General features: G+C 46.1%; 1 protein-coding gene across 4 annotated transcripts in view; it reads right to left on the bottom strand.

Moving 5' to 3' along the window:
• The window catches only part of LOC111837797 (cadherin EGF LAG seven-pass G-type receptor 1-like), a 56,590-nt gene extending 32,494 nt beyond the window's left edge, over positions 1 to 24,096 (bottom strand). For 2 of the 4 annotated variants that reach the window (XM_072709948.1, XM_072709950.1), the window contains exons 1-2: positions 20,215 to 24,096; positions 1,092 to 1,730 (exon numbers count right to left, since the gene is read on the bottom strand). In XM_072709948.1, the coding sequence (XP_072566049.1) occupies positions 1,092 to 1,730; positions 20,215 to 23,722 (4,147 nt within the window). In that variant the 5' untranslated portion in view covers positions 23,723 to 24,096. The remainder of the gene's footprint in view (positions 1 to 1,091; positions 1,731 to 20,214) is intronic. The other 2 variants (XM_072709947.1, XM_072709949.1) reach the window with 1 other exon arrangement.
• Positions 24,097 to 24,919: the final 823 nt, after the last annotated feature.

Raw genomic sequence — 24,919 nt, 5'->3', positions numbered from 1 at the left:
CTGTCTACTTGGTTATAGAAACCTGACACTTCATGCCGTTGTGTGATCCCTCAATAAAGGACATTAAGGGCAAAATGGGGCCCATCGGCAGCCAGCCTTAATCTGACAGGCCTTTCTTTGTGCAGACGACACACTTACGAGTCCGTGCTTCATATTCAAGAGTATTCCTCACAGCAAAGCAAAACACGATTACTAATCAACCCGTTAAATTGGACAGGATAACCATAAGGCACTGTTTACTGAAGAAGATCATTTGGAAAACAGATGGATGGAGTGTTGGGTGAATTAGAAAAGTGCAATGCTTGCTAATTAGAAGGCAGCAGGTAAATGACATCCATCCTTCTTTCAACTACTTATCCTAAACAGAGTAATAGGGGAACAAATTAGCAGCAGGACGGGGCAGAAGGCAGGGGGGGCAGCGATCCATCACAGGTCACACACCCCCTGCAGACGATTCAGACGGGAACCAGAGTAGATGGCGGGATCCTGAGCGATACACAGTGAACATGCAAACTGAGCCACCCAGCTCTCAGGTACATAACACCATGCTTTCAACACCACTGCAAAACGAAGCATTTTTTCCTGATCTTCATAGATAGAAAGATATGTTTTTAAAGACTTTCCTTCAGCGCAAAAAGCTTATTTAGCAATATTAGAATTTTACATTTTTTCCACTGTGGTACCATGTTTTGAATCTCCAGTCTTATTTTCCCATTAAATGTACTTTAAACAGGGTTGCCAACTCTCACATATCTGGCGTGACTCTCACGCTTTCAGACTCTCAGGCAAGAAGAAATCTTACTTATCTTATTTTTCTATTATAAATCTAAAATTAGCTACATCAAAAGCGTTGGAGTCATTTGCAAACCCTACAGCCTATTTAGAAGGTAATACGACTGTAACATACATGTAAATGCGTGTGCATGTGTGTGTCTCGGATTGAAAATTTCACACCAGCCAGCTGACCAAAGTTGGCAGCCCTGCATTAAAGGATCTGCCAGTCAGGTGTAAGTGTTTCACACCGGTGCTGAAGTATCTGTTTAGGCCGCGGTTGAGGATCTTGCCGTTGTCCCAGCAATGGGGAGCCTCACCTGTGAAGTCCTGGAGGCACTCGCAGGTGTAGCCACCCTCGCAGCTGCGGCAGCGCCCGTTGTTGCGGCAGGGCCCGGAGTAGCACAGGTCGATCTCGGTCTCGCAGTAGGTGCCGGTGAAGCCGTGCGGGCAGCGGCAGCGGAGGCCGTTGATGGGGTGGATGGGCCGGAAGAGCACGGTGTCGGAGGCGATGAAGGGCGCCGAGCTGTCGAAGCGCAGCACCGACACGCACTTCATGTAGTTCTCGCACGGCTCGCGCAGGCAGATGTTGTCGTCGAAGGGCAGCACGTCCTGGCCGGACACCAGACGCAGCAGCGTACGGTTCAGGTACACCTGCTCCTGCAGCTCCTCCGACGGGATGTAGCGGGCCGGGCCGGAGCCGGGCCGCAGCGCCGAGAAGGTGACGTTGACCACGCCGCCACGGGTGTCTGTGTCATTCTGGATGTTAAAGACGAAGACGTCGTGGCGGCTGATGGACAGCACGGCGGCCACGCCCTCCGTGAAGAGTGCCAGCAGCGGCGACAGGAAGCGCTCCTGTGACATGTGTTCCAGGCGGACCGTGATGCTGCTGGTCAACATGTCGTCGGTGATGATGGTGACGCGCAGTGTGCACAGCGCCATGACGCGGTGCAGCCCATCTAGAAGGGGAAAGGGAGCTCGGTAAGACACAGCGAGGTCCACGGGCCACACGAGGCCCAGAGAGCGGGCAGAACATCAGCAGATATCACGTTAGGAGGAAGTCATAACATCTGAAACACAAACCACCTCCTCAAATGTACCCAGGTCTACAACAGGTGATCATCACCAGCAAACTGGAAGACGCCATAATCTCTCAGCTATAAAGACTCTAACCAGCTCACAATAACCAATCGACCAACTAACCAACCAACCAGCGAAATTACCTCAGTACCACCATTCCCAACCTGGACTCAAGACTCTTAAGTTACCTCCTCCGAATGACCTCTGACACTGAAAGCACCTTCTTTATCTATCAATTAAGCACCTTGTTTCTCTATTATCTATTTTATCATTTTTTACTGATATCAGAATAGTTTTGCTTATTGTTTTAAAATATTGATCGAGGGAACTGTTTAAGAATTCCAATGTACTTGTACTTCTGTACCTGTGAAAATGGCAAATAAACTTTCAATTCAATTAAAAGTTAAAAATACAGGCAACACACCATTTTCACTCTGCAGTAATTGAGTAACATGAAGTGACTCCCATGAACTCATCTTAAAACAGAAAGCAAAGCTACAGGGATATCTGGATGGAGGTGGGGCCTGCAGTCTGGCAGTGAGGAACGTTTCCTGCCTCTGAGGGAATATCTACACTGCAATTTCCTGAGAAACATCTGCCTGCTGTGGAAGCGGGGTGCCCACTGGGTTTTTCTGCTGCGGTTGCCACACTGGTCACTGCAGTTCAAAGTATCACCAGAGTACAGATACCTCAAAGAGGTCCCGGCAGTAATAATAATAGTCATTTCACACTCCAAGAGCCAGGGCTTGTCCTTTGAAAAATGCAGGCGCACACAAATTTGTGCACCTAAAAAGTGCTAGGTGCACAATTTTTTTTGTGCACCCTAAAAGTGCTAGGTGCACAATTTTACCTTTTTTGTGCGCCTAAAATGTGGTTGGACTTTGGTGCAATGGGTCAAAATGTACTTGTATTTGTACATATTTCTGTTTTTTGTAGTCCTAGTTGAGAATTTTGTCCTAGTTTTAATGCTTTAACATATTTTGTAGAAACCCATTTAAAGTGAATCACTTTTTATTGGTGAATAAAATTTGCAATTCAGAATTCAGTATTTTTTGCATCAATACGAAAAACACACACTTAATCACACTATATAGCCAAATTAAATGCATGCTTTCAATTTCAGCATCTTTACTTATTTTATTATTATTTTTATGAGGAAATAATAACAAGGAAGTTGTTAGCGATCACAATACAAATTACAGTGAACTCCAAACGAATTACACGAACTAGTTCGTTTACATTAATAAATGAGGCATACAGAAACAGCAGGAAAAAAAATCAAAATAATTGTAATTAAATTAGATTAAATAAACTACACCAAATATGCCTTTTTCATGGTTTTACCATAACGAACAGAACGTCTGCGCATCTTTTGCGCGGATAACTTGACCGCAAATCCTACACACCACTTCAGACGTATCTCGTGGTCAATACTTCGATCTAAAGCCAAAGTATTGCCAGAAAGGTGAATTTGCACCTTTTTTATTAACCAAGTTTGTCGACGCCATTATAACGACACAGATCACTGTGCCTATTCATGCCAGAGTCCCGCGGAAAAAGTGATTGACAGGTGGTAATTTGTGTGTAACTTATCTTTATTTATTTATGGTTTGGTTATGGGTAAAACAAAGACCATGCGGGTCAGGTAGTGGAAATGGTAGGCTAGAATTAATTAATTCGTTATGAATTAATTATTTAACAACAACCATATCCCTCCCCTCCCCAAAAACGTTGCATTCTGACACGGATGACTCTTGCTATCCATGCTTTTTTTCGACGCCATTGTTGTCATGAATAATTCCGTGGAGCGTCGAGTGGTCACGTGACAAATTATGAGGCGCGTACAATTTCATTCTTTTTATTGATAGGCGCGCGTTTCTTTGCGCAGCTCTTCACCATTTTAGGCGCGTGATGGCGTGCACGCGCAATTGCGCACCTAAAAGGACAAGCCCTGAAGAGCCACCTCAGAAATAAATGAAATCTTAAAATGTCAGGCTCTGCTAACTGGAATTCCTTCCGCATGTGTTGGGCATTCTGCAGAACATGGTTGTTGTCATACCAGAATGCCTGAAGTTCTCCAAAACCATCAGGACATCAGAAGTTATTACCGTGGTCTGTTTAGATCATCTAATCAATCGGTCAGCAAGAACTTGTGGCACCCCGCGGTTCACACGTACTTTTGATGCAGGTAAATAACCTACTTTATTGCCAGAGCAGGCAGCTTGAACCTGTTGACACTTTCCATGGAAAACCCAAACCACACATGGAAGTTTCGATGTCACTCTCGGGGGGTGTCCTCACTATATATCCAGCTATACAGAACCCCCCACCCCCCATTTAACCTGCCAGACAGGAAGTTCACCCTCACTACTACTGCCATGACACCAAGGTCATCCATTACTAATCTGCCAACTTAAATGATTACCACTGTACTTGAGTTAGGACACTGGGCTTGACAGGAAATAGGGCACAACAATGCTGGGAAGTCCTGACTAATCCCCAAATAACAAAGCCCACTGCTCAGGAACAACAGAGAGAGATGGCCTGACATGGGAGCCCTTTATGAACATGAGCCTCCCTCAGGGTGGTCTGGGGACAGAGGTGCGGGGAAATGGCACGTCACGCACGCACTGCCAGCTCCGCTAAAGTGGCCGAAGCCTCCGGAATGTGAACCACTACATGGATCACTCTGGACAGCAGGCATGCTCTTCAGCTCCAGGTCTCCAGGGAGATAAATTAATCAGTCATAAGCACAGCTTGCCACCTGAAATGATGCTGTTGGTCTGACATGTCCTAATATCAAAAAAAGTCCTGGATTTATTTGGTATCTGTACAACACCTGAGAAGTATGAAAAGGAAATATTTAGCAGGTGTCCCGTCCCATCCTGCTCAGTTCAGCCCAGCCAGAGGACAAAGCCCCAAACACCCCCCCCCCCCCCCCAGGTGCACAAGCAGGCTGTCAATGACCCCACATGCTCACTGAATCCCAGCATGGCCTGCCAGCACCTATCTAACAGAAGAATGTGGAGATACAGTCCCATGGCAAAGCTGTCACATGAGCCTCAACCACAGAAGCCCCATGCACCTCAAAAAAAGGATAATTTAAAAGAAAAAAAATCTGCCAAACATTTACAAACTTATGACTATATTTAAACAATTCTCCAAAAGATACATGGTTTTGTGGAACTTCTTTGCTTTCAACAAAGCGATGGTAATATGAATTTAAACCACTACAAATAGCTGGCATCAGTACATCCCCACGAGGTGAAGCTGACTGCTAGTCATAAAGCATGCAGGCAGGGCAGTGGAGAAGGCACCTGAGGACAGAGCCTGTCTCCAGGTAAGACATTCCAGCCCTCAGACGTGGGCAAAAGGCACCCAGCCATCCAATCCCGTGCTTCCAACTCAAAATTTTTGAATCACAACAAGCATTCAGAAGAGCTTGCTGTCGGCCAATCAGAACAAAGACACACCAGCCCCACCCCTTGGGGGGTTACCTGCACACTCCCAACTGCCGCTATCCTCTTAGGTATTTGCAGAAACTGATTTTCTGTCCCGTCGTCTCAAGAAACAACACTGATTGAAGTGATTAATACCCTCTTAAATGTCTGTAAAGGCTGTTTGGAAGTGACCAGTGAGGACTCCAGCCGCTGCAAACTAAAAGCAGAAATTCCAGCAGCTTTGATCCTAAATGAAAACCTTCAAACAGGACATTTAACATGTTAGAAATGTTATTTAGAAATATACAGACAATATAAATAAATTAAAACCCAAGAGCAGAGCAGGAAAGTGTCTCTCTCTAATTTGGTTATATGATATTACAGATCACAGATGAGGGGTTATGGAAAGTGGATGGAATGGAAGCATTCTTTAAATTCAAGTGTTAATTATTAATTTGTTCATGGAAGCATTGCAGGTGAGCATAAACAGATGGTCGAGCTTCTGGTTGAAAAGTAACTGGCCAGTTTGCACGTCCTGTTTTCCTGCCAAACGAGGTGCATCAAAGTGACATTTTAACATGACTGACACCCAGATGTAACCCAGACAACATAAAGAAGGAAATCGAGTGTGACGCGTGTACTTCCTGTCTGCCTTGGCAGGGAAAATGAACAGCATTACCTGCATGACACTTAATGAGACTTTTATTTCCCGCTGGAAGAAAAATGGAAACCAGGCAGAGAACTAAATGTGGATTTATAATGTGGTAATATTACGTGAAACAAACAGGATGTCACCCTTAAGCAACCAAACTCTCACCTCTTTGCCATCTACGCTTGCAGACTACATAAAAACGGATAAATACCAATAGGTGGAAAGGAATGATAAAAAAACACCCCCACTCCTCACTGTCCAGCTGCTTACAGGTGTTGAGTGGGCCTGACATAAGGGTCTGGAGGACTGGGGACCCCCAGTGAGCTCGGGGTGGGGAGAGAGTCTCCATAGGGGAGCTGTTCAAACACTAGCCTGGTGGGATATAGACACACCATCAAACCTAGCGTTAACCAAGCGGGCACAAGTGTGAGGGAGCCTGAGGGGCGCAAAGGTGAGGGAGCCAGAGGGGCGCGAGGGTGAGGGAGCCAGAGGGGCGCGAGGGTGAGGGAGCCAGAGGGGCGCGAGTGTGAGGGAGCCAGAGGGGCGCGAGGGTGAGGGAGCCAGAGGGGCGCGAGGGTGAGGGAGCCAGAGGGGCGCGAGTGTGACGGAGCCTGAGGGGCGCGAGGGTGAGGGAGCCTGAGGGGCGCGAGGGTGAGGGAGCCAGAGGGGCGCGAGGGTGAGGGAGCCTGAGGGGCGCGAGGGTGAGGGAGCCAGAGGGGCGCGAGGGTGAGGGAGCCAGAGGGGCGCGAGGGTGAGGGAGCCAGAGGGGCGCGAGGGTGAGGGAGCCAGAGGGGCGCGAGGGTGAGGGAGCCTGAGGGGCGCGAGGGTGAGGGAGCCAGAGGGGCGCGAGGGTGAGGGAGCCAGAGGGGCGCGAGGGTGAGGGAGCCTGAGGGGCGCGAGTGTGAGGGAGCCAGAGGGGCGCGAGGGTGAGGGAGCCAGAGGGGCACGAGGGTGAGGGAGCCTGAGGGGCACGAGGGTGAGGGAGCCAGAGGGGCACGAGTGTGAGGGAGCCAGAGGGGCACGAGGGTGAGGGAGCCAGAGGGGCACAAGTGTGAGGGAGCCTGAGGGGCACGAGGGTGAGGGAGCCTGAGGGGCACAAGGATGAGGGAGCCTGAGGGGTGCAAAGGTGAGGGAGCCAGAGGGGCACGAGGGTGAAGGAGCCTGAGGCTTAGGACCGAAGGAAGAATGAAAAAACACAAGAAGAGGAAGAAAGAGAAAGAGCAGGTGTCACCACACACCCAACTGGCTCTTCAGAGGCAGTGCCCACATCCTTATCAGACCACAAAAGTACTGTGGCTAACAAAGCTAACACCTCGCTCTGTTCTCCAAACCTCACTGGAACGAAACTCTAAAAGCACTTGACCTGTGCTCCAAACTGCTCTGGAACCGAAATCCAAAACACCCTGGATCTGTGCCAACCTGCTCTGGAACCAAACTCTAAAAGACCCAAGATCTATGCCCCTAATATCTCAGAATCCATACCCCGAACATCTGCGACTGATCTCTATTCACTGATTCTACAACTGATTCTATTCAGCTTCATTGGCTGAAACTACTCTATCACGTTATAACTGGGCAAAAAATGTTAGGACCTGATGCGATGAATATTTACACAATATGGTGAATCATGTGTGGGGAGAGGCTGTGGAACAGCAGAAAACATGACTTTTATTATTAATTATATGCCTTGTACATCTCTGGTTACACCTAAAAAGTCCACCTACAGCCATATTCCTTATTTCAATTTCAATAATCTGTTCTGCTTTACTTTTGATAGACACTTCCTCCTGTATTTTCCCCATTTTTGTTTCTTTGGGGTTGTAACGAGATCCACATTTTTCAGATGTCTCCATTCTCCCGTCTCCTGCTGCAGATCAAAGCGAACATCAGCCGCGCGGTAAAATGAATCCATTCACGGTAAAGCCAGCAAATCCATCAGGAATGTGTCGATCATCCGGAGAAAGAGAGAGGGAGCAAGTGAGGGAACACAGGAGAGGGGAAAGGTGAGCTGGGAAGAAGGGAGCAGGGAGATGAATGCAGCCAATCCTCATTTAGGGTTCATGGATTTTGCAGTTAAATTTGCCAGAGAGATTCGGTAGTAAGTTTCCCCCAGCTGGGGCCTTTGCAGAAATGCTCCCCCCTCACTCTGCCTGCCCCCCTCACAGGATTTCCCCTCATGCTACAGTCACTGGGAGAGATAGGATGGGCCAGGTACCAGTAAGGCTGGGGGGTGAAGTGTGCTCTCTCATGATCCAAAGTCCTTCAAAGTCCAGTTTTTACAAGGATGCAGAGTGGTCAAAACATGGCCTACCAGCCCCTCCAGAGGTGCTCAGTTAGAGATGCACAATATATCGGTTAACATACCAGTATCAGGTCAATAAGAAATCATGTCATCAGTATTAGTCCAACGTGTCAGTCTTGGTCGATAGACACCTGCTGATGTTTAGACTTTAGTCAATGTTCAAAGTTACCAGCACCAGAGCTACAGATTTAACTGCTAAAATAATGGAGATGTTGCATTGGAAAATCAGCCATTTTCCATAGCAGAGGATGAAGGATCTCGCTGGCTCATTCAGCCTGGCTAAAGTCTCCCAAGTTGGCGCTGCTTCGCCGACGCCTGCGTTACATGGCGCGGCTGAGGCACACATTCATGACATCTTAAGACGTAACGTCAAAAACATCAGTCTCACTACAGACGTGTGGAGGTTAGCTGGTTATCAGTATCAGTCTCTATCAGTAATATTAGACAAAAATAAATCAGTATTAGGCTGTCCTAACTTACAAACAGGGCGTTGGCGAGCTGTACTATAGATCTTTTACAGCAGAAAGACCGCCGTGCACCGGGAAACTCCAGGCTTGGTGTCTGCGATATCTGCCCACCACTTATCTGTCATCAGACTCCCGCAGGCTCCCTGTAACCCAGAAAGAAGCAGAAACCTGAAGCTTTGTGGCATTTGCCAACATTTGTTATCCAGCTTCCAAATGCAATTAAGATACAATAAACCCAATTATATGCTTTTTGGCACTCTGGATGACATTTACCCCAAGAACACACTATGCTATGCCACAAAGAGTACAGGCCCTCTGAAGCCTGGCGCGCACCAAACCAATTTTAAGGCGTCGGAAGCCGCTTGAAACTATTGGGCTGTCGGTGAGAGTCAGTGACTGCCTGTCGCGCCCGTGTGTGCGGCACAGACAGACCCTGTTTTCACTGTTTTAGGTGATTTAGCATGTTGGATCATCCTTGAAGCTAGTTGGTGAAACTCACCGTCACTTCCAGTTGTGCTGCTGCATTGCAGCACAAATTTTCACCATCGATGGGAGCAGAATGTTCACCAGCCTTGGCAAGATCTATTCTTGATAGATCTCACACACAAGTGCTAAAAAGGTTTTTAAAAAAGGTTTGCATTGCATTTCAACACCCAATAAATTAAGTGAGTGGGAAATGACTGGTCTTGATCCTCAGTGTTTTTCTTTCCCAAGGATTAACTGCCTCACTGATCTGCAATAAAGATTCACAGAACTGCATAACAAAGAAAAACAAAAACAGATTCCACAACCATATAAATGAGGCGTATTACTGAAACAGCCACCACATGAAAAGGTGCTTCAGTCAAGGCTAAATCCCATTTGATTTTTCCCTGGTGAAATTCACTTATTGGTTAACTTTGCACTTCATTTTAGCCACAGGAACTAACTGAGTTATGGCCCTACACTTCCCATTAACTGCGAAGCAGTGCGTCTTTGTGACCTCAGTTTTCTCTCTTTTGATATACTAGGAAGAGAGGGGAAGGACAATCCAAACAGCAGCGATAAAAAAAGGCATGAAGTGCAACACCGTGCTCACACACTTCCCCTTCTGCGTCGGACGGGATCAGGTTCCCCACTAGCATGTGGCTAAAGACTGAGCAGCTGGTCACTGCAGAATTTAATTTCAGGCATACTTCTGTGGAAGACAGAGACAAGCCCCTCCCCAAGGGAGGAAATCTGTGTTATTTAATTTTAGCCCTCTTATGAAACACATTTTACAGCTGACTTTTCTTTATCTACTTTTTAGATTGGTTGGAGAGCCAATGAGAGCAGATAAATAAAGAGGAAATAGTGAGAATCTGACAGTGCCCGTGACTGACAGGTGTGAACTGGAAACCCAAACAGACCCCACAAAGACAGGTGTAAGATACCCAATCCAACCAAAACAGGATGGCAGACATAGCAACAATATTTAGTCGATCATGCAGCTCATCAAACTTGCTCCTTTATGAAATAGGACATAACCTTCATTAATTGCAACACTTGCTTTAAACTTGAACTGTAACTCAACTCTTCAGAGATGAAACCCAAACAAACGCGCATGACGTGCATGAAGAAACGCCTAATGTGAAATAATTACAGGGCTGCCAACTGGCTGGAGTGAGATTTTCAATTCGAGACAAGTCTGCGCACACAATTGCATGTATATAAGAGTTTTATTACCTTGAAAATAGTCTGTAGCGTTTGCAAACTTGCAAACGCTTTTGATGTGGCTAAATTTAGGGTTATAATAGAATGATATAGATTTGCCGTAAGATTTCTTGCGTGAGAGCCTGGAATCATGAGTGACACGCCAGATGCGTGAGAGTTGGCAGTCCTGTAAAAATAAATAGCACAAATTAAGAATTTATCACCCCGCCATTCAAGACAGGAAAAGTGAATCACAGACCTACTATATCCCAGAAGTTCAGTCTATTTCTACTTAAGACCTGGAACATAAACATGCAATTATAAGTCATAAATAACAACTGACCATTTACGGTAATTAAGGTCAAATGTTCTGCTTTGATCATAAAAAATACGGATATGCAAGTTGCTGGTTTGACGACATGAAAACAATTTATTCTTAGTGCAGGATGGGTGTGACCAGTTGGGTCCATAAATGTTAGAGGGAACATCTTCCATTTCAGGTTTGTGGAAAGCCAGGCCAGAAATGTATGCATGTGTGCCCAATCTAAATTGCCCCTGTTTTTGCCCAGGTAATGACCTTTTTCCTCATTCAGTCTTATCGCATGTGGTACAATGACTGCCTGTTAATAATTATTAAATTGTTCGATGTGAGAATCTGCATTCTTTTAGTAGATATGTCTTAACTCTGGTGCTGCTACAGTAACTTTAAAGATTTACTAAAGTCTAAATATTGACTGGCAATATCAACCAAGATCAGCACATCAGATCGATGCTGTTGTATGAGTGATACGTTAATGTTGTATGAGTGATATGTTAATGTTGTATGAGTGATATGTTAATGTTGTATGAGTGATATGTTAATGTTGTATGAGTGATATGTTAATGTTGTATGCGTGATATGTTAATGTTGTATGAGTGATATGTTAATGTTGTATGCGTGATATGTTAACCAGTGTATCATGCACATCTAATTATTATTATTGGTAAACTTTGAGCCTCAGCCTTCCGTTTGTATAGCTCTCACAACAATTCTCAGCCATCTCTCTATTCCTGTTGTTTACCTCACTTACACATGGGAGCGTTGGGCAGATCCTGAGATTTTCATAACTGAGGAATGAGCTGAATGTGGCCCTTTGTCAACGCCCCCATCGCTCCTACCCTGACGGGGGTCTGGCTCTGTCTCAGAAGACAACAGGGCTCCCCTTTGTCCTGCTCCATACCCGCCCCCACGACCTTAATCACAGATTATCGGCCAGGTGACCAAGTCACTGAGTAGCTCTGTCACCTAAGAGGGTCTGTACCACCCCACCTCCTTCTCGTTGGTAGAGCTGGACCTCGTTTCAGGACATATTTATAGAATCTGTTTCCTTTTTACTGAGTCACAGTACGCAGTTACGCTGGCAGCCTGTCAGTCTATTTCAACAAGCACTTCCATCGAATATGGATTTGGTTGCCTTGGCTGCATCCATTGGTTTTCTGCATGAGTAACGATCTCTGAGATTAATCTGCAAATGCACATGCTGGTCAATGGCATCTAAGACCAAACATCTCAAACCTCCAACTCTGGTACTGATTTACAAACATCTACGCTGACATAAGCGAGCACCTGGTAATGATTCATTTAGGGGTTCAAAGCATGGTGGGGGGTGGGGGACACTGCAGGAATGATACAGGGGTGGATCTTCCCTCACTATGCAAGCATGCCGACTTTTAAGGCTTGATTTATTGTTCCAGATGTTTGATTATACAGTGTGACATGGAAGTCTGGACGTGGCCAAAATTACCGGTCGGGGGGGGTGGGCAGGAGCAACACAAGCTGCATCGGAGGGAGTCGTTAGCCTATAAAATGCCAAGCTAATCACCCAAGGCTACAAGAATATTACTATCAGATACAATTTACCTCCATCACAAAACTTGCTTCTACTCAGCCATCTGCAAAGGCATTTGAGTACAGAAACGCTGTAAAAATGTCTGCAATGTCTGTTAGAAATGTCCGATTTTAAGTTTCAGTAAGACCTAGTCTGCTAATGAGACTCACCCCAGGCGATACTGATCAGTACTTGGCATTTACAGCAGCATTTAGCATTCTCCATTTACAGCTCAGTCGTAAAATGTCTATCTGCCCCTGTCCGACTGGCTCTGCAGCTCTCAGGTAAAGCAGCAATGTGTGAGTCACATTCCATCTTTGGTGTTTTTTTGGGGGGAATGGAACACTGCCATAAACGAGCATAAAAGGCAGATTAACCTATTGTTGATCATTAAGGCGTGATTCTACCAATGAAACCCTCCATGCCTGAAAGGGGGTGTAACTGCAGCTGAGAAACCAAGGCTTTCTACCGCCACCAGCGGGAATGTCCCTCGCATCACTGGGCAGCACTATGAGATCATCACAAGCTCCCCGCTACTGTGCACCGCGATCCTTCCTGAACCTTGAACACCAGCCTACAGGTGGTAAAAAATAAGCCCTCAGAAAAGAATTCAGGCCTTGGCACAAAACAAATTCACCATCAGCTTTCTGTTTTTCAATGCATTTGAATGAAAATGAGTGTTGACATGGGTCAGGACACATGTGACTTAGACAAAATAATAGCAGGAAGGTACGGGTGATGAAATGGGGACTGTGGGAGGAGGTGAGCATGTCTTCCCCTGGATTTCGGTCCTGAGTGAAAGGGCTTTAGGAAACAGTGAAATGAAACAGTTGGTGTGTCTCCTAAAAAACGTGCTGGTCAGTGACGGCGTCAAAGCACTTTCTGTAAGGAGACAGAGAGATTTCTCCTTCTACTGAATTAGTTCACATTTCTGAAGTTCAACACTGCAGTAGCACTAGGTGCCCCCCCCCCTGAAATAAAACCCTTATAAGCTGTCTGGCCATTCACATCCAGCATTTGTAAGCCTGTTGAAAAGAAATGCTCCTATTTTACAGTTGTCCTGTTTCCCTGACGACACTTTCCTTTTTATTAAAAGAAGCCAATAGTAACTGAGCTCCCTGTTTACCAGTAACCAGTGGGTAACCATGGCAGCGGCATAGAACACGGCACAGAGGGAGGACGCGCCCAGAGAGGTAGCAGGACCCACTATGCCGTTCAGTCACATGCGCAGAAAGATCTGCAACCAGTATGAAGATACCAACAGATATTATCCATAGAGCTTATCAGTATGACTGAATGAACGATGCTTTATGGTTGCAAGACACATGAGAAGAATGGTAGTTTCCTCTTTCCCCGGGGCTGGTTCGCCAGATCACCAGGGGATAAGTGAACAGGCGTGTGCCCCTGGGGGCCGGCCTTCTCTCCGCCAGCTGCCCTTAGCCCCGCCTCTTGGTGGACCACGGATCGGGTTACGGGTCTGTGTTTGAGTGCGGCTTCTGACAGTCCATTTGTATCAGCTCTCTGGCTCCTTCCCCCCAGTCGGGCCCCCGAACAGGATACACTCCAGGGGCACTTAGCTGCACAGTGGCAAAACAGGGATATTAACACCCCCCCTCCCCCTCCCGTCACTCGATAGCGGGTTGTGGGATATCGGGGGACCCAGAACACCTCATGAGTAGGAGCATACAGATGGAACCATATCCAAAGGAAAGACGACAGTCAAACAGATACAGGTATTTCAACTGATAGTCTGGCCAACGAATGTGTTAAAAAATCCAAGTAATACAAATTACTCTCTTAAATGCAAATACTAGTTGTCTTCATAGCCACTCTCAGACATCAAATACATATTAATTATCTGGCTGCCTGATCAACAGGGTGGTGCTCACTGGGAGGGAATCAGACAATGTGAATGCCTGAGGATCTAAGGAGTCTGATGAGGAAAGGCCCAACGTGGTACTGAACCCATTATCAACCGGGAACAAAATCTGCCATGGAAATTCTGATATAGAACCGAGTGGCCCAGTGATTAAGGACTTGCAGGTGTAGCCCTAAGATTTAAGCTCTGAGGACGCCTACTAAACGCACTGGAGATCCAATGAAAACCTCCTAGTTCAGAATTCCCTCTGCGATGGATGGATGGAGAATCCAAGACCCCCTCCATGGGTCACGGGACACTGTGTGATCCTCAGACTGGAAGCCGTAACTGCAGAATAGAGTAAACGGCCATTGGTGGCCCTCCCAGACGCTAGGTGACAGAACTGGACAGCTACGGGGACAGCGTGCTGTATATATACTGCATAAAATACAGCTACACCATCTACAAATGCTACAGGACACAAATGAAGGGACAACCATCTATTTTACCAACAGAGGATGTGCACTGACGTCACGTTTCCGGAGGAACACGCCCCCTCAGACAGACTGCGTGGCAAAACATGCTGCAACAAATGATTGCTTAAATTATAATAATGACAATTTATTGATCCCTGCTGGGAAATTCCATGTTTTCCTGCAGGACACACATGTAGGTGAGAGGAAGCCTGGCAGTGAAGGGCAGCCACCGGCAGCGGTGCCCAGGGAGCTGGGGGTTAAGGGCCGAGCTCAAGGGCCCAAAGATGTGGCTATTCTGCCAAAACTAGGCTTGAACTGGCAACCTTCTGATGACGGGCACAGAGGCTTAGCCCACTGAGCAACACGTAGGCAGTTGAACATGGCAGGGATCCGTCCAACTTCCCAAAGGACCAGTGGATCATGGACATGATTGATGGCCTGCAATCAAGTTTCAACAACAACTTTATAAGCAACTGGGTTTATTTAGGCTAACAATATCTAACCATCTCCCGATTTTGTGTTTAGAACACAAGGTTCATCATCATGGATGTTTTTATTAAATAAATGCTGGCAAAAACTTTACAGTTACACAGAATATATAAATGAATTATGCAAAATATTTAATTGATGAGTAGTCAATACAGAATATAACTTAAGATATGATTTCACCCAAAAATCCCACATAATTTATACAAAACAACCACAAATATCTGTGTGTGCGTGTGTGTGTTGGGGGGGAGGGGTTGCCAAAGTTTCAGTTCAAACAACATCTTAGATGTCAAGTTGCTAATTGTGTGCAAACTGCCCATTCTATAAAACACGAGTGAGCAGTGCAAAGTGCCCCCTCACTGCTGCTCTTCCACTGCACACTGTGACTTGTTACAAACCCACAGGTGCTAATGTGGCTAAGAAGACGGCAGCAGAGTCACATGCTGCAGATGGAGGCTTGGACTGAGCTTATAATCATTGTCTGACCACTCAGGCATGGACTCCCTCACCTCAATCCTATCCTGCCAAAGTCACTTTCAGAATGAGGCCGATCTATTGCTTGGTGCATCCCTCAGCAGCCCAGAAAGATGCTACGGATGACCCCTCTAAACGACCCCCCCCCCCCCCCCCCCAAAAAAGAGGGAAAACCACCCTGGGGAGGGAAAGAGCAGATGGCCGGCTGTGGCCATGTGGTAAAAGTGAATGTAGAATTACCCAAACATTTACTGAAGGTCTTTTCCATTGTATGACCCATTGCTTGACAAGCAGCCTTCCCTGCTAAAGGCTGATCTAAGGTCTGCTCATCAAATTCATGAGGGAATCCAGCTTGAGGTTCAATGCTCATCACAACCACATCGCTTTTTCACAACCTGCATGCAAGCACTCTTCGTAATGATAGCGCGTTGCCAAACAATGCCGGTATCGCGTTACGGGCCTGTCAGCCTTGCGGGCCTTTCGGTGTGAATATGAGAAGAGGGGATACAAGAGCCAGTCACCGTGACAGCAGCATCGCTGACTAGCTAAGACCGCCTTTTCAAGTGCTCCTCCCTTCACATTCCTCTTCTCCCTCGTAATGGCTGGACACCCATACCTTTTTCTGCTGCTGGCGAAATCGGCCATCTTTTCTGTCCTGAAATCCTCACAAAGGCACTTTCTGTGCCCGTGACAGCAATACCAAAGCCCTGGATCCGTCATTGTGCAAACTGAGTTTTTACGCAACCCAAGGAGCTGCTCTCCTGCAGGTTCTGGGGCATTGTGTGCTGAAGGATTAAACCCCGCCCACTACAGCTCCCAGGTAGCATTAAATACAAGGAGCCAAATTAAACCAATCATTGCTGTCTCTCTGCCACTGTATCCTTGGGCAATGTACAATGTCACGAGTCTATTTCAAAGTTACGTTGTATGCATGCACCTGGTAGACTATGATATCAGTAGATACCCAAGAACATCATAATGTTGGTGGCCCACATCATCCAAGTAGCTTAGCCTTCCCCTGTTAGCTCATTTGTGTCAGAAAATGATGGAGCTCAACAGATAATCCCACTTGCTATTTTTGCCTTGATTGTGTAATTCCAGGCAGGGTACAAACCCCTTCAGGGGCCCCACACCAACCATCACGTGCAGCAGTGAGGCATCACCAACGCCAACAGATCTGAACAACGCTTGTGATGTGAACTTGCAGATCAGCTTTCATTTAATCTCTGACATGCAAATAATGGTAACGGGGTTTCCTGAACCTGCCCAGCGACGCTCTCAGCAAGGAGTGCTGGGGCCAGCGGCTGCCTGAGTATTAGTGTGCAGAGAGGGAAGGCCGCATGACCACTTGGAAATAAAGCTTCATCTGGCACCTGTACAAGTAGAGAACAGGTTCACTGGAATGTGTCACTTTATCTTGGCTTCTTTTTAAGATATATACACATATCGAGGTGAGGCCAAGCTTAGGGGGTCAGTGCAGGGTTAGCTATACAGCAGCCGAGAGCAGCATTCAAACTATATCAGAGGCACATTCACTTAGTGACCTGCTCTGCTCACCATGGCCATTCATTCACACTGATACTATATCAAAGGCACATTCACTTAGTGACCTGCTCTGCTCACCATGGCCATTCATTCACACTGATACTATATAAAGGCACATTCGCTTAGTGACCTGCTCTGCTCACCATGGCCATTCATTCACACTGATACTATATAAAGGCACACTCGCTTAGTGACCTGCTCTGCTCACCATGGCCATTCATTCACACTGATACTATATAAAGGCACATTCGCTTAGTGACCTGCTCTGCTCACCATGGCCATTCATTCACACTGATACTATATAAAGGCACATTCGCTTAGTGACCTGCTCTGCTCACCATGGCCATTCATTCACACTGATACTATATAAAGGCACATTCGCTTAGTGACCTGCTCTGCTCACCATGGCCATTCATTCACACTGATACTATATAAAGGCACATTCGCTTAGTGACCTGCTCTGCTCACCATGGCCATTCATTCACACTGATACTATATAAAGGCACATTCGCTTAGTGACCTGCTCTGCTCACCATGGCCATTCATTCACACTGATACTATATAAAGGCACATTCGCTTAGTGACCTGCTCTGCTCACCATGGCCATTCATTCACACTGATACTATATAAAGGCACATTCGCTTAGTGACCTGCTCTGCTCACCATGGCCATTCATTCACACTGATACTATATAAAGGCACATTCGCTTAGGATAGAAGTTTACAAGCTTAAAAAAATCAAGTTCTTTCAGCCTCATGTTGACAGCACATGCCTTCACAGTATAATCTCTGAACATCTGAAAGACAAGCAGAAAATGCAACAGCTCATAGAGGGCTCTGCTTTCCGAATCCTCCCCTCCTTGAAGAGTGATTAACACCATCTTCTCCTGTCTCTTAACAAAGGGAAAGTCTCTGCAAGATCGAACATGAATGGGATTCCTTTCCCTCTCATTTCACACAGGAAGAAAGTCTGGGCTGCCAGTCTGGCCTGTCGGAGACAAGCTGACATGTGGGAGGCTCAGGAAGAAACTGACAGTGCTTCAAACTGCAGGGGGATGTTTCTTAGAGCTACTGTAGTAAAGGCTGTGTTGTCCCATCTGGTCACTGTACACAAAAGCTGCACTTTGCATCTACATCTGAAGCACTTACACATCTTGAATAGGAACGGTGCAAGTTCTAAATACACTGATGTGACTTTGCATATTTACAAACCGATTAAAGTTCAGGGTAGCAAATAAAGCCAAAATGACACAAACAAACAAGTGAGGTTTGTTTTAGTGCCACTGACAAAGACTTTCCAGTGAGATCTGCATCAAGCTGGACCATGTCAACCAAAAAGCTTATGAATTTGGTGCATGACTTCATTCCTTTATGGGCTAAAAATATTAACAGGACAACATGTAAACACGACAGCTGTTTTCCAAACTCCATGGGCAACTCAAACACTCCAAGACTCATAGTGAAATAACATCACGCACGTCAAGTGATGCAGCTGAAACTGCCACTGTATATATGGATGCTAACCCTGAAAGAGGCTTGAGAAAAGTCCCACTTCTTCTTACTTCTCAGTAAAAGTGATCTGACGGATACAAGAGGGAGGGGGTGGAATACCTGCAGCTTTCACTAGTAAGAGCATCACACACGCTGGAAAGGATCATTTAGCCTGAACAGTCCTTGTGACACTTAACCCTTATCTTATCATTAAGTTGTAAGAGTTTGAGGGACACAGTGCTGCGGTCCAGGTCCACAACCAATATGGCCAACACTAAAGAAAAAAAGTGATTCTGTTTTCTGAGAGTAGCTTCTCGCTAAGACAATCAAACAATTGAACAGCCTTTCAGGACAGCTTTACTCTCTTCAGTCTTCACTCCCTTTCTGCCCTCACATAAACTCCCAGGGGGTGGGCATGCTGTCAGTGTTTAGCCATACAAGGGTGTGCTATTCTAAGGAATACAGGGTTTTTTCAGGGGAGGCTGAGATCACCACAAGTGCCCCAGTGACACTGTGGTGCCCGGTTGCTGTGCCAGTTAATAGCAGAGACAACAGGGCCTTCATGCCAAACATCCAGAGGGCATCTGCAAAACCTTCCTTTGAAATGGGCTTAGAACTAAACATCCAAATGCATGGAAAAACTGCAACAAACAAAAAGCTAAATAAGCCCACAGTGACGTCAAGGTGCATGTCAAGGAATTCTATTCAGAATTTCCATCAGAAGTGATGCATGCATTTGTCTGGCCAGACTGTGGATTCACTTCAGTGGATGATGACCATGAAGATCAAGATTCAAGATTCTTTATTTGTCACGTGCATAGTCATACATCAGGAAGCAAGAGTACTGTCAGATTTCTGGGTTGTTAAGTACAATTCTGGTCATTAAATTTCCACGGATAACAGCTAAACAGAAGCTTCTGTCATATAAACGTCATCCCTTAACTTTGACTGCCGGAATTCTGATGCCATGAGCACAGCACTTTTGTCACAACAGTGACAACAATAAGATTTAATATTGCCTTTATCAGACCTATAAAGTATGTTGCTATATCAAGACAGTCCCTCCACAGTTACAGAAGCCACAGCAGGCAAATCCAGTGTCATCTTAGCAGTGTGCAGTTGAACAGGAAACAATTAAATTAGGGTGACCAGATTATTCATGTCTGGGAGGACACTTTCAGCTAGGATAGGATTTGTAAACTACATTTCAATTAAAATGTCTCCTATAATCATGCATGTGTCACTAATGTTAATGTGAAACAGATGGATGCATCTTTCAATCAAGAAAACAAACCAATCAAAGCACAAGAAGAACTGAACTATTTAGCCAATCACTGGAGCCTTTCAGTTTTAAAGTAGTTTATAAAACCTGAAGCAGCTCAAAGTGTCGCTCCTGACATGGATTGGCTGGCCGCCCTCATTAAATGCTCACGCCTGTCGTGACCCAACAGCAGAATGCAATTCCACAACCAAGCAGCTGAAAGGCAACACAACCAGACTCTGCTTCACCCTGGAGCAGAGAGAATAAACTCTGGAAGAAAGAAGATGAACTTTACTCACGGGATACTTAGATCTAAGTTGTAATAAGAAAAAATAGCCATAAAATTGAAAGCAATAAGTTGGATCTTTACCTGTGACTGACATTTTCATGACTGCTTCCAAGGGTCGGTTGTTGTTCAGAGCCCTGCTGAGCTTCAGGTCTCCAGTGTCCTGGTCCAGGAGGAGAAGACTCAGCTCATTCCCCTCCACAAAACTGTAGTGGAGTTTGTCGGACACATCAGGGTCACGAGCAGGTACCTTCCCGATCACCCCAGGTGGGAAGCTGTTGGACTTGTTGGTGACATAGTTGTTAAAGATGATCTCAAAGTCCTGCAGGACTGGGTCATTGTCATTTACATCCACAAGTTTTATATATACAGTGGTGCGGCTGACCAGAGGAGCTGATGTGGCCTGGACAACTATCACATACTCCGTTTTGGACTCATAGTCTAGGTCTACCAATGTCATCAGGTCTCCTGTAAAAATATCCAGCTGGAAAACTTCTGGAACATTCCCCTCCACAATCTGATACAGAATTTGAGCATTGGTACCCTCATCTGGATCTGTAGCGGTGATCCGTGCTACAATGGAGCCCATGGGACTGTTTTCCTCCACAAAGATATCTAGCCTATCCTTTTCAAACACCGGAGCATTGTCATTTATGTCCAGCACAGACACCTGGATGTCCACCACTGCTTTCAGTGGAAGAATACCCTTATCTACAGCATAGGCCTTCAGGCTGTACACAGGTACATTTTCTCTGTCCAACTTCCTGGCTGTTCTGATGATTCCAGAATACTGCTCAATGACAAAATCACCGTCCCCATCATCCCCACCTTGGAAGGTGTAACTCAGTCTCCCATTGGATCCAGCGTCCCTGTCTGAAGCTGAAATCTGCAGCACGCTGGTGTAAACTGGAACATCTTCAAACACCATGCCCTGGTACATGTCCCGGAGAAACTGAGGAGCGTTGTCATTGGCGTCAATAACGATGATCTCCACATAGGTGGTGTCAGACTTCTGAGGGATTCCATTGTCATGGGCAGCAATAACCAGTGTGTAGGAGGCCTGGTTCTCATAGTCAATCTCCATCTGAGTTGTGATGGCCCCTGTGTCTGGGTCAATCTTAAACTGAGGCACATTGTCCTCCATAATATAGGTAATGCGAGCATTCTCACCCGTGTCTTCATCCGTGGCACTGATGACTACCACTGTGGAGCCTACAGGCTTATCTTCACTGACCAGAACCTGGTAGTTGGTACTCTGGAATACAGGCCGGTGGGTGTTGGCATCAGTGACGTTAATGCAGACCTGAGCAGTGTCGTAGCGGGTGCCATCTGAGGCGGTGACTGACAGCACATACTGCCGTTCTTGCTTGTAGTCCAGTGGCAATGCCAGGGTAATGATGCCACCTCCGCTCTGGCTGGCGATAGCAAAGCGGTTGCGCGTGTTTCCACTGGCAATCTGGTATGTCACCACACTGTTTATGTCCCGGTCCACAGCTGTGACAGTGAGCACACTTGTCCCCACCACAGCATCCTCATTGATTTTCAGAGAGTACAGCTTCTCAGTGAAGGTGGGGACATTGTCATTCACATCTAGCACAGTAATGCTGACAGTGGCTGATGATGACATCACAGGGATCCCATGATCCTGTGCTTCAACTCCAAAGGTGTAAAATTCTTTGGTCTCCCTGTCTAGCTCCATACTGACTGTGATCCACCCAGTGCTGTTACTAACGGCGAAGGGGAAGCCCGGGGTGGTGTCGAGCAGCCGGTATTCCAAGCGGGCGTTGTCTCCGGAATCTGCATCTATAGCCTGGATGTGAATCACAGAGTATCCAACGGCCACGTTTTCCAGCACAGTGGCTTGGAATGGCGTGCTGACAAACATGGGGATGTTGTCATTCACATCTACCACTTGCACAACCACGATTCCAGTGCTGTTAATCAGAGGTGGACGGCCACCATCCTGTGCCTTAATCCGCAAGTTGTACTCCCTGATCGTCTCATAATCCAGTGGGTTTATGACGTCGATGATGCCCGTGGGCGAGTGGATGTAAAACTGGCCCCGCACATTTCCACTGATGATGCTATATGTCACCTTGCCATTGTTACCCTCATCCTTGTCTGTGGCGTCCACCTGGACAACTTCGGTGTTGACCGCGATGTTTTCTGGCACCTGAACAATGTACCGCTTCTTACTGAACTGGGGGTAGTTGTCATTCTCATCTTCCACTGTGATGTACACTGTGGCTGTCGCGCTGTGGGGTCCAGGGTCTTTGCCCTGGTCGTTGGCTTCCACCATCAGCTGGTACTGGGATATTGTTTCTCGGTCTGGCCGAACCTTGATCTTAACTAATCCTTTCCAAGAGTCAATTTCGAAGTCTGAGTTCACGCCATCTCCATTCAATATCTTATATATCATATTAGCATTCGACGGCGCGTCCCCATCTGTAGCTCTGATGGTCAACACCTCATAGCCGACCTCCACATTTTCCCGAATACTGACTTTGTATTCCGTCTGTTCGAACACTGGCTCGTGGTCATTGGTGTCCTTCACAGTGACAGTAAGATAGGTTGTTCCCAACCTCTGAGGGATCCCATGATCAGTTGCTGTGACTTTAAAGACGTGAGTGTCTTTGATCTCCCTGTCCAAAGGCTGCATGGTTGTGATGCTTCCAGTTTGTGATTCGATTTGAAAATAATCATTGGATCTGCTATCGAAGAGAGCCTCAATGCTGTATTCAATTCTCCCAGCTTCTCCATCATCTAAATCGACGGCTTTGAGGGTGAAAACTCGGGTCCCAGCCGGTTCGTTCTCAGCCACCGACACCTGATAGTTCGGCAGCTGAAATTGAGGAGCGGTGTTAACGTTCCTCCTCCGTCTTTTGTCTGTATGGTTGCCCTCCGATTGTGCTCCGTCTGTGCGTGTTGTCATAAACCTAAGCTTGACACGCACGGACGCGGCGTCCTCTTGCCAGGTCGGCAGCATGCAAAGCAAAGACGCCTCAGCGCCTTCAACCGCTTGGCGACTGCGCTCCTGCTCCCACTCCGTCGTTACGCTCCCGTTACTCAAAAACACCTGCAAGCTTGTTCCCGTGCAGGACAAATTGTACAGGTGTAAATTTCCAAACAGAACAAATGAAAGGTCCTTGACATTTAACGTCAACTTACCTGCAGTAAAGAAGGAATTTGCCTCTATCCTGGAAAAGTAATTAATGTACGTAACGGGCTTGCCTGCTCTGCTCTTTCTTTTATATTTGATGAAGCAGTCCTGTCCATGCAGAAACGGAAGAAAATGCGTTAAAGTGAATTTTTCCGGTTTTTTGATCCTGGAAAACAACGGCGCTGGGTTCCAGTGCAGAGGTGCGCAGCGCACCTTACGGGGCAGCGCCAAGACTGCGTGTCGCCCCTCGATCTCTAATAAACTCCACACAAACTTAGGCGTTATAGTTCTGTCGGTTTCAGAAATCCAGCCGGGACCAACAGATGTATTTGCCCAAGCGGCTCCGGGAGATAAAGCCTGTGAATGTAAAGATACCAGCATCGGGACTTGGAGCAGAAAGTACCCCCAGATCCACTTTATTGTCAGCTCCATAATCTCAAAAACTCAGATCATCCACATAATTTCACAAGAACCCCCGAAAACGGCATTTGCCCTTTTCGTCCTCGCACTCCGGCTGTCTTTTGTAATCCATGTGAAAGTCTGCAAAGTTAAGAAGACCACCTAGGCGTTGCAGCCTCGGACCGGGGCGTCATTATATCCCACGTTAAGTTTTAAATGACTACAAAATGGCTACGCAGCTCCCCTCCTTCAGAAGGTATTAGCATAAAAGTGCGGCGTGATCCCCTCCGGGAGCAATATAAGCTCATCTCCTGGGATGAGTCCTTACTGTCATACACATGCACGCTGTTAAGATGGTATGTCGAGGTGCGCTATGCCCCCACCCCTTTTCGCAGTTTCCTCCGACTCCAAACGAGTACTGCACGGGATAAATACATATAATCTTAGAGTTCTGTGTTAAAACATTAAAAATACTTGCGGTTATGCAAGGGTATTGAAATCAATGCGCAATATCATCGATGTCAGTCGAATATAATGAATTTAAAGCCATTTTTAAAACGAATGACACCTGTGTCTCCTAAAAACCTCGCAAAGACTATATAATAAGTTCTAAAGTGTCTAAAGTGAAAACATTTTTGATTCGCATTTATAAAGATTTACAAATATACCGACAGAATAACACAGGCCATTTTACTTGTATCCCCTAGAATAAAAGGTTGCAATAAAATTAAAAACTTTGACTCCAACAACAAAGTTTTATTGGGTCTTTGCAGGTTTGACGAAATCTTTTTCAATAGCGACACCTAGAGATGAACAAAGAGCTGGTAACCAACGGAAAAGAAAGATTCATTATAGCGTCACATCTGCCAAATAACATACAGAGTTCATGCAAATAAAAATCTACATACTCCTTATAAAATGGCAGGGTTTTGTGATGTAAAAAAGGAACTAAGAAATCATGTCAGAACTTTTTCCACTTTTAATGTTAAATTGCAGCCTATATAAATAAGATGGAAAAAAACAAAACGCCTCCCACCTGACATGGATTAACTGGTCATCCTGTGCATAATCCATAGCGATGTTGTCACTTTTCATATTTGGAAAAAGGCAAAACGCCATAATGCCGCTGACTTCTAAAAATATGTGCAAATATTACATAGATAACCATGAGAATGTCTGAAACTGTATTAAACCAGCCGAGACAGAATAGTGGATAAGGACATGGAGTCT

Source organism: Paramormyrops kingsleyae, chromosome 3, assembly GCF_048594095.1.
Source record: "Paramormyrops kingsleyae isolate MSU_618 chromosome 3, PKINGS_0.4, whole genome shotgun sequence".
Lineage (NCBI taxonomy): Eukaryota > Metazoa > Chordata > Actinopteri > Osteoglossiformes > Mormyridae > Paramormyrops > Paramormyrops kingsleyae.
Note: the sequence above shows the minus strand (reverse complement) of the source record. Positions and strands in the feature narration are given on the sequence as shown.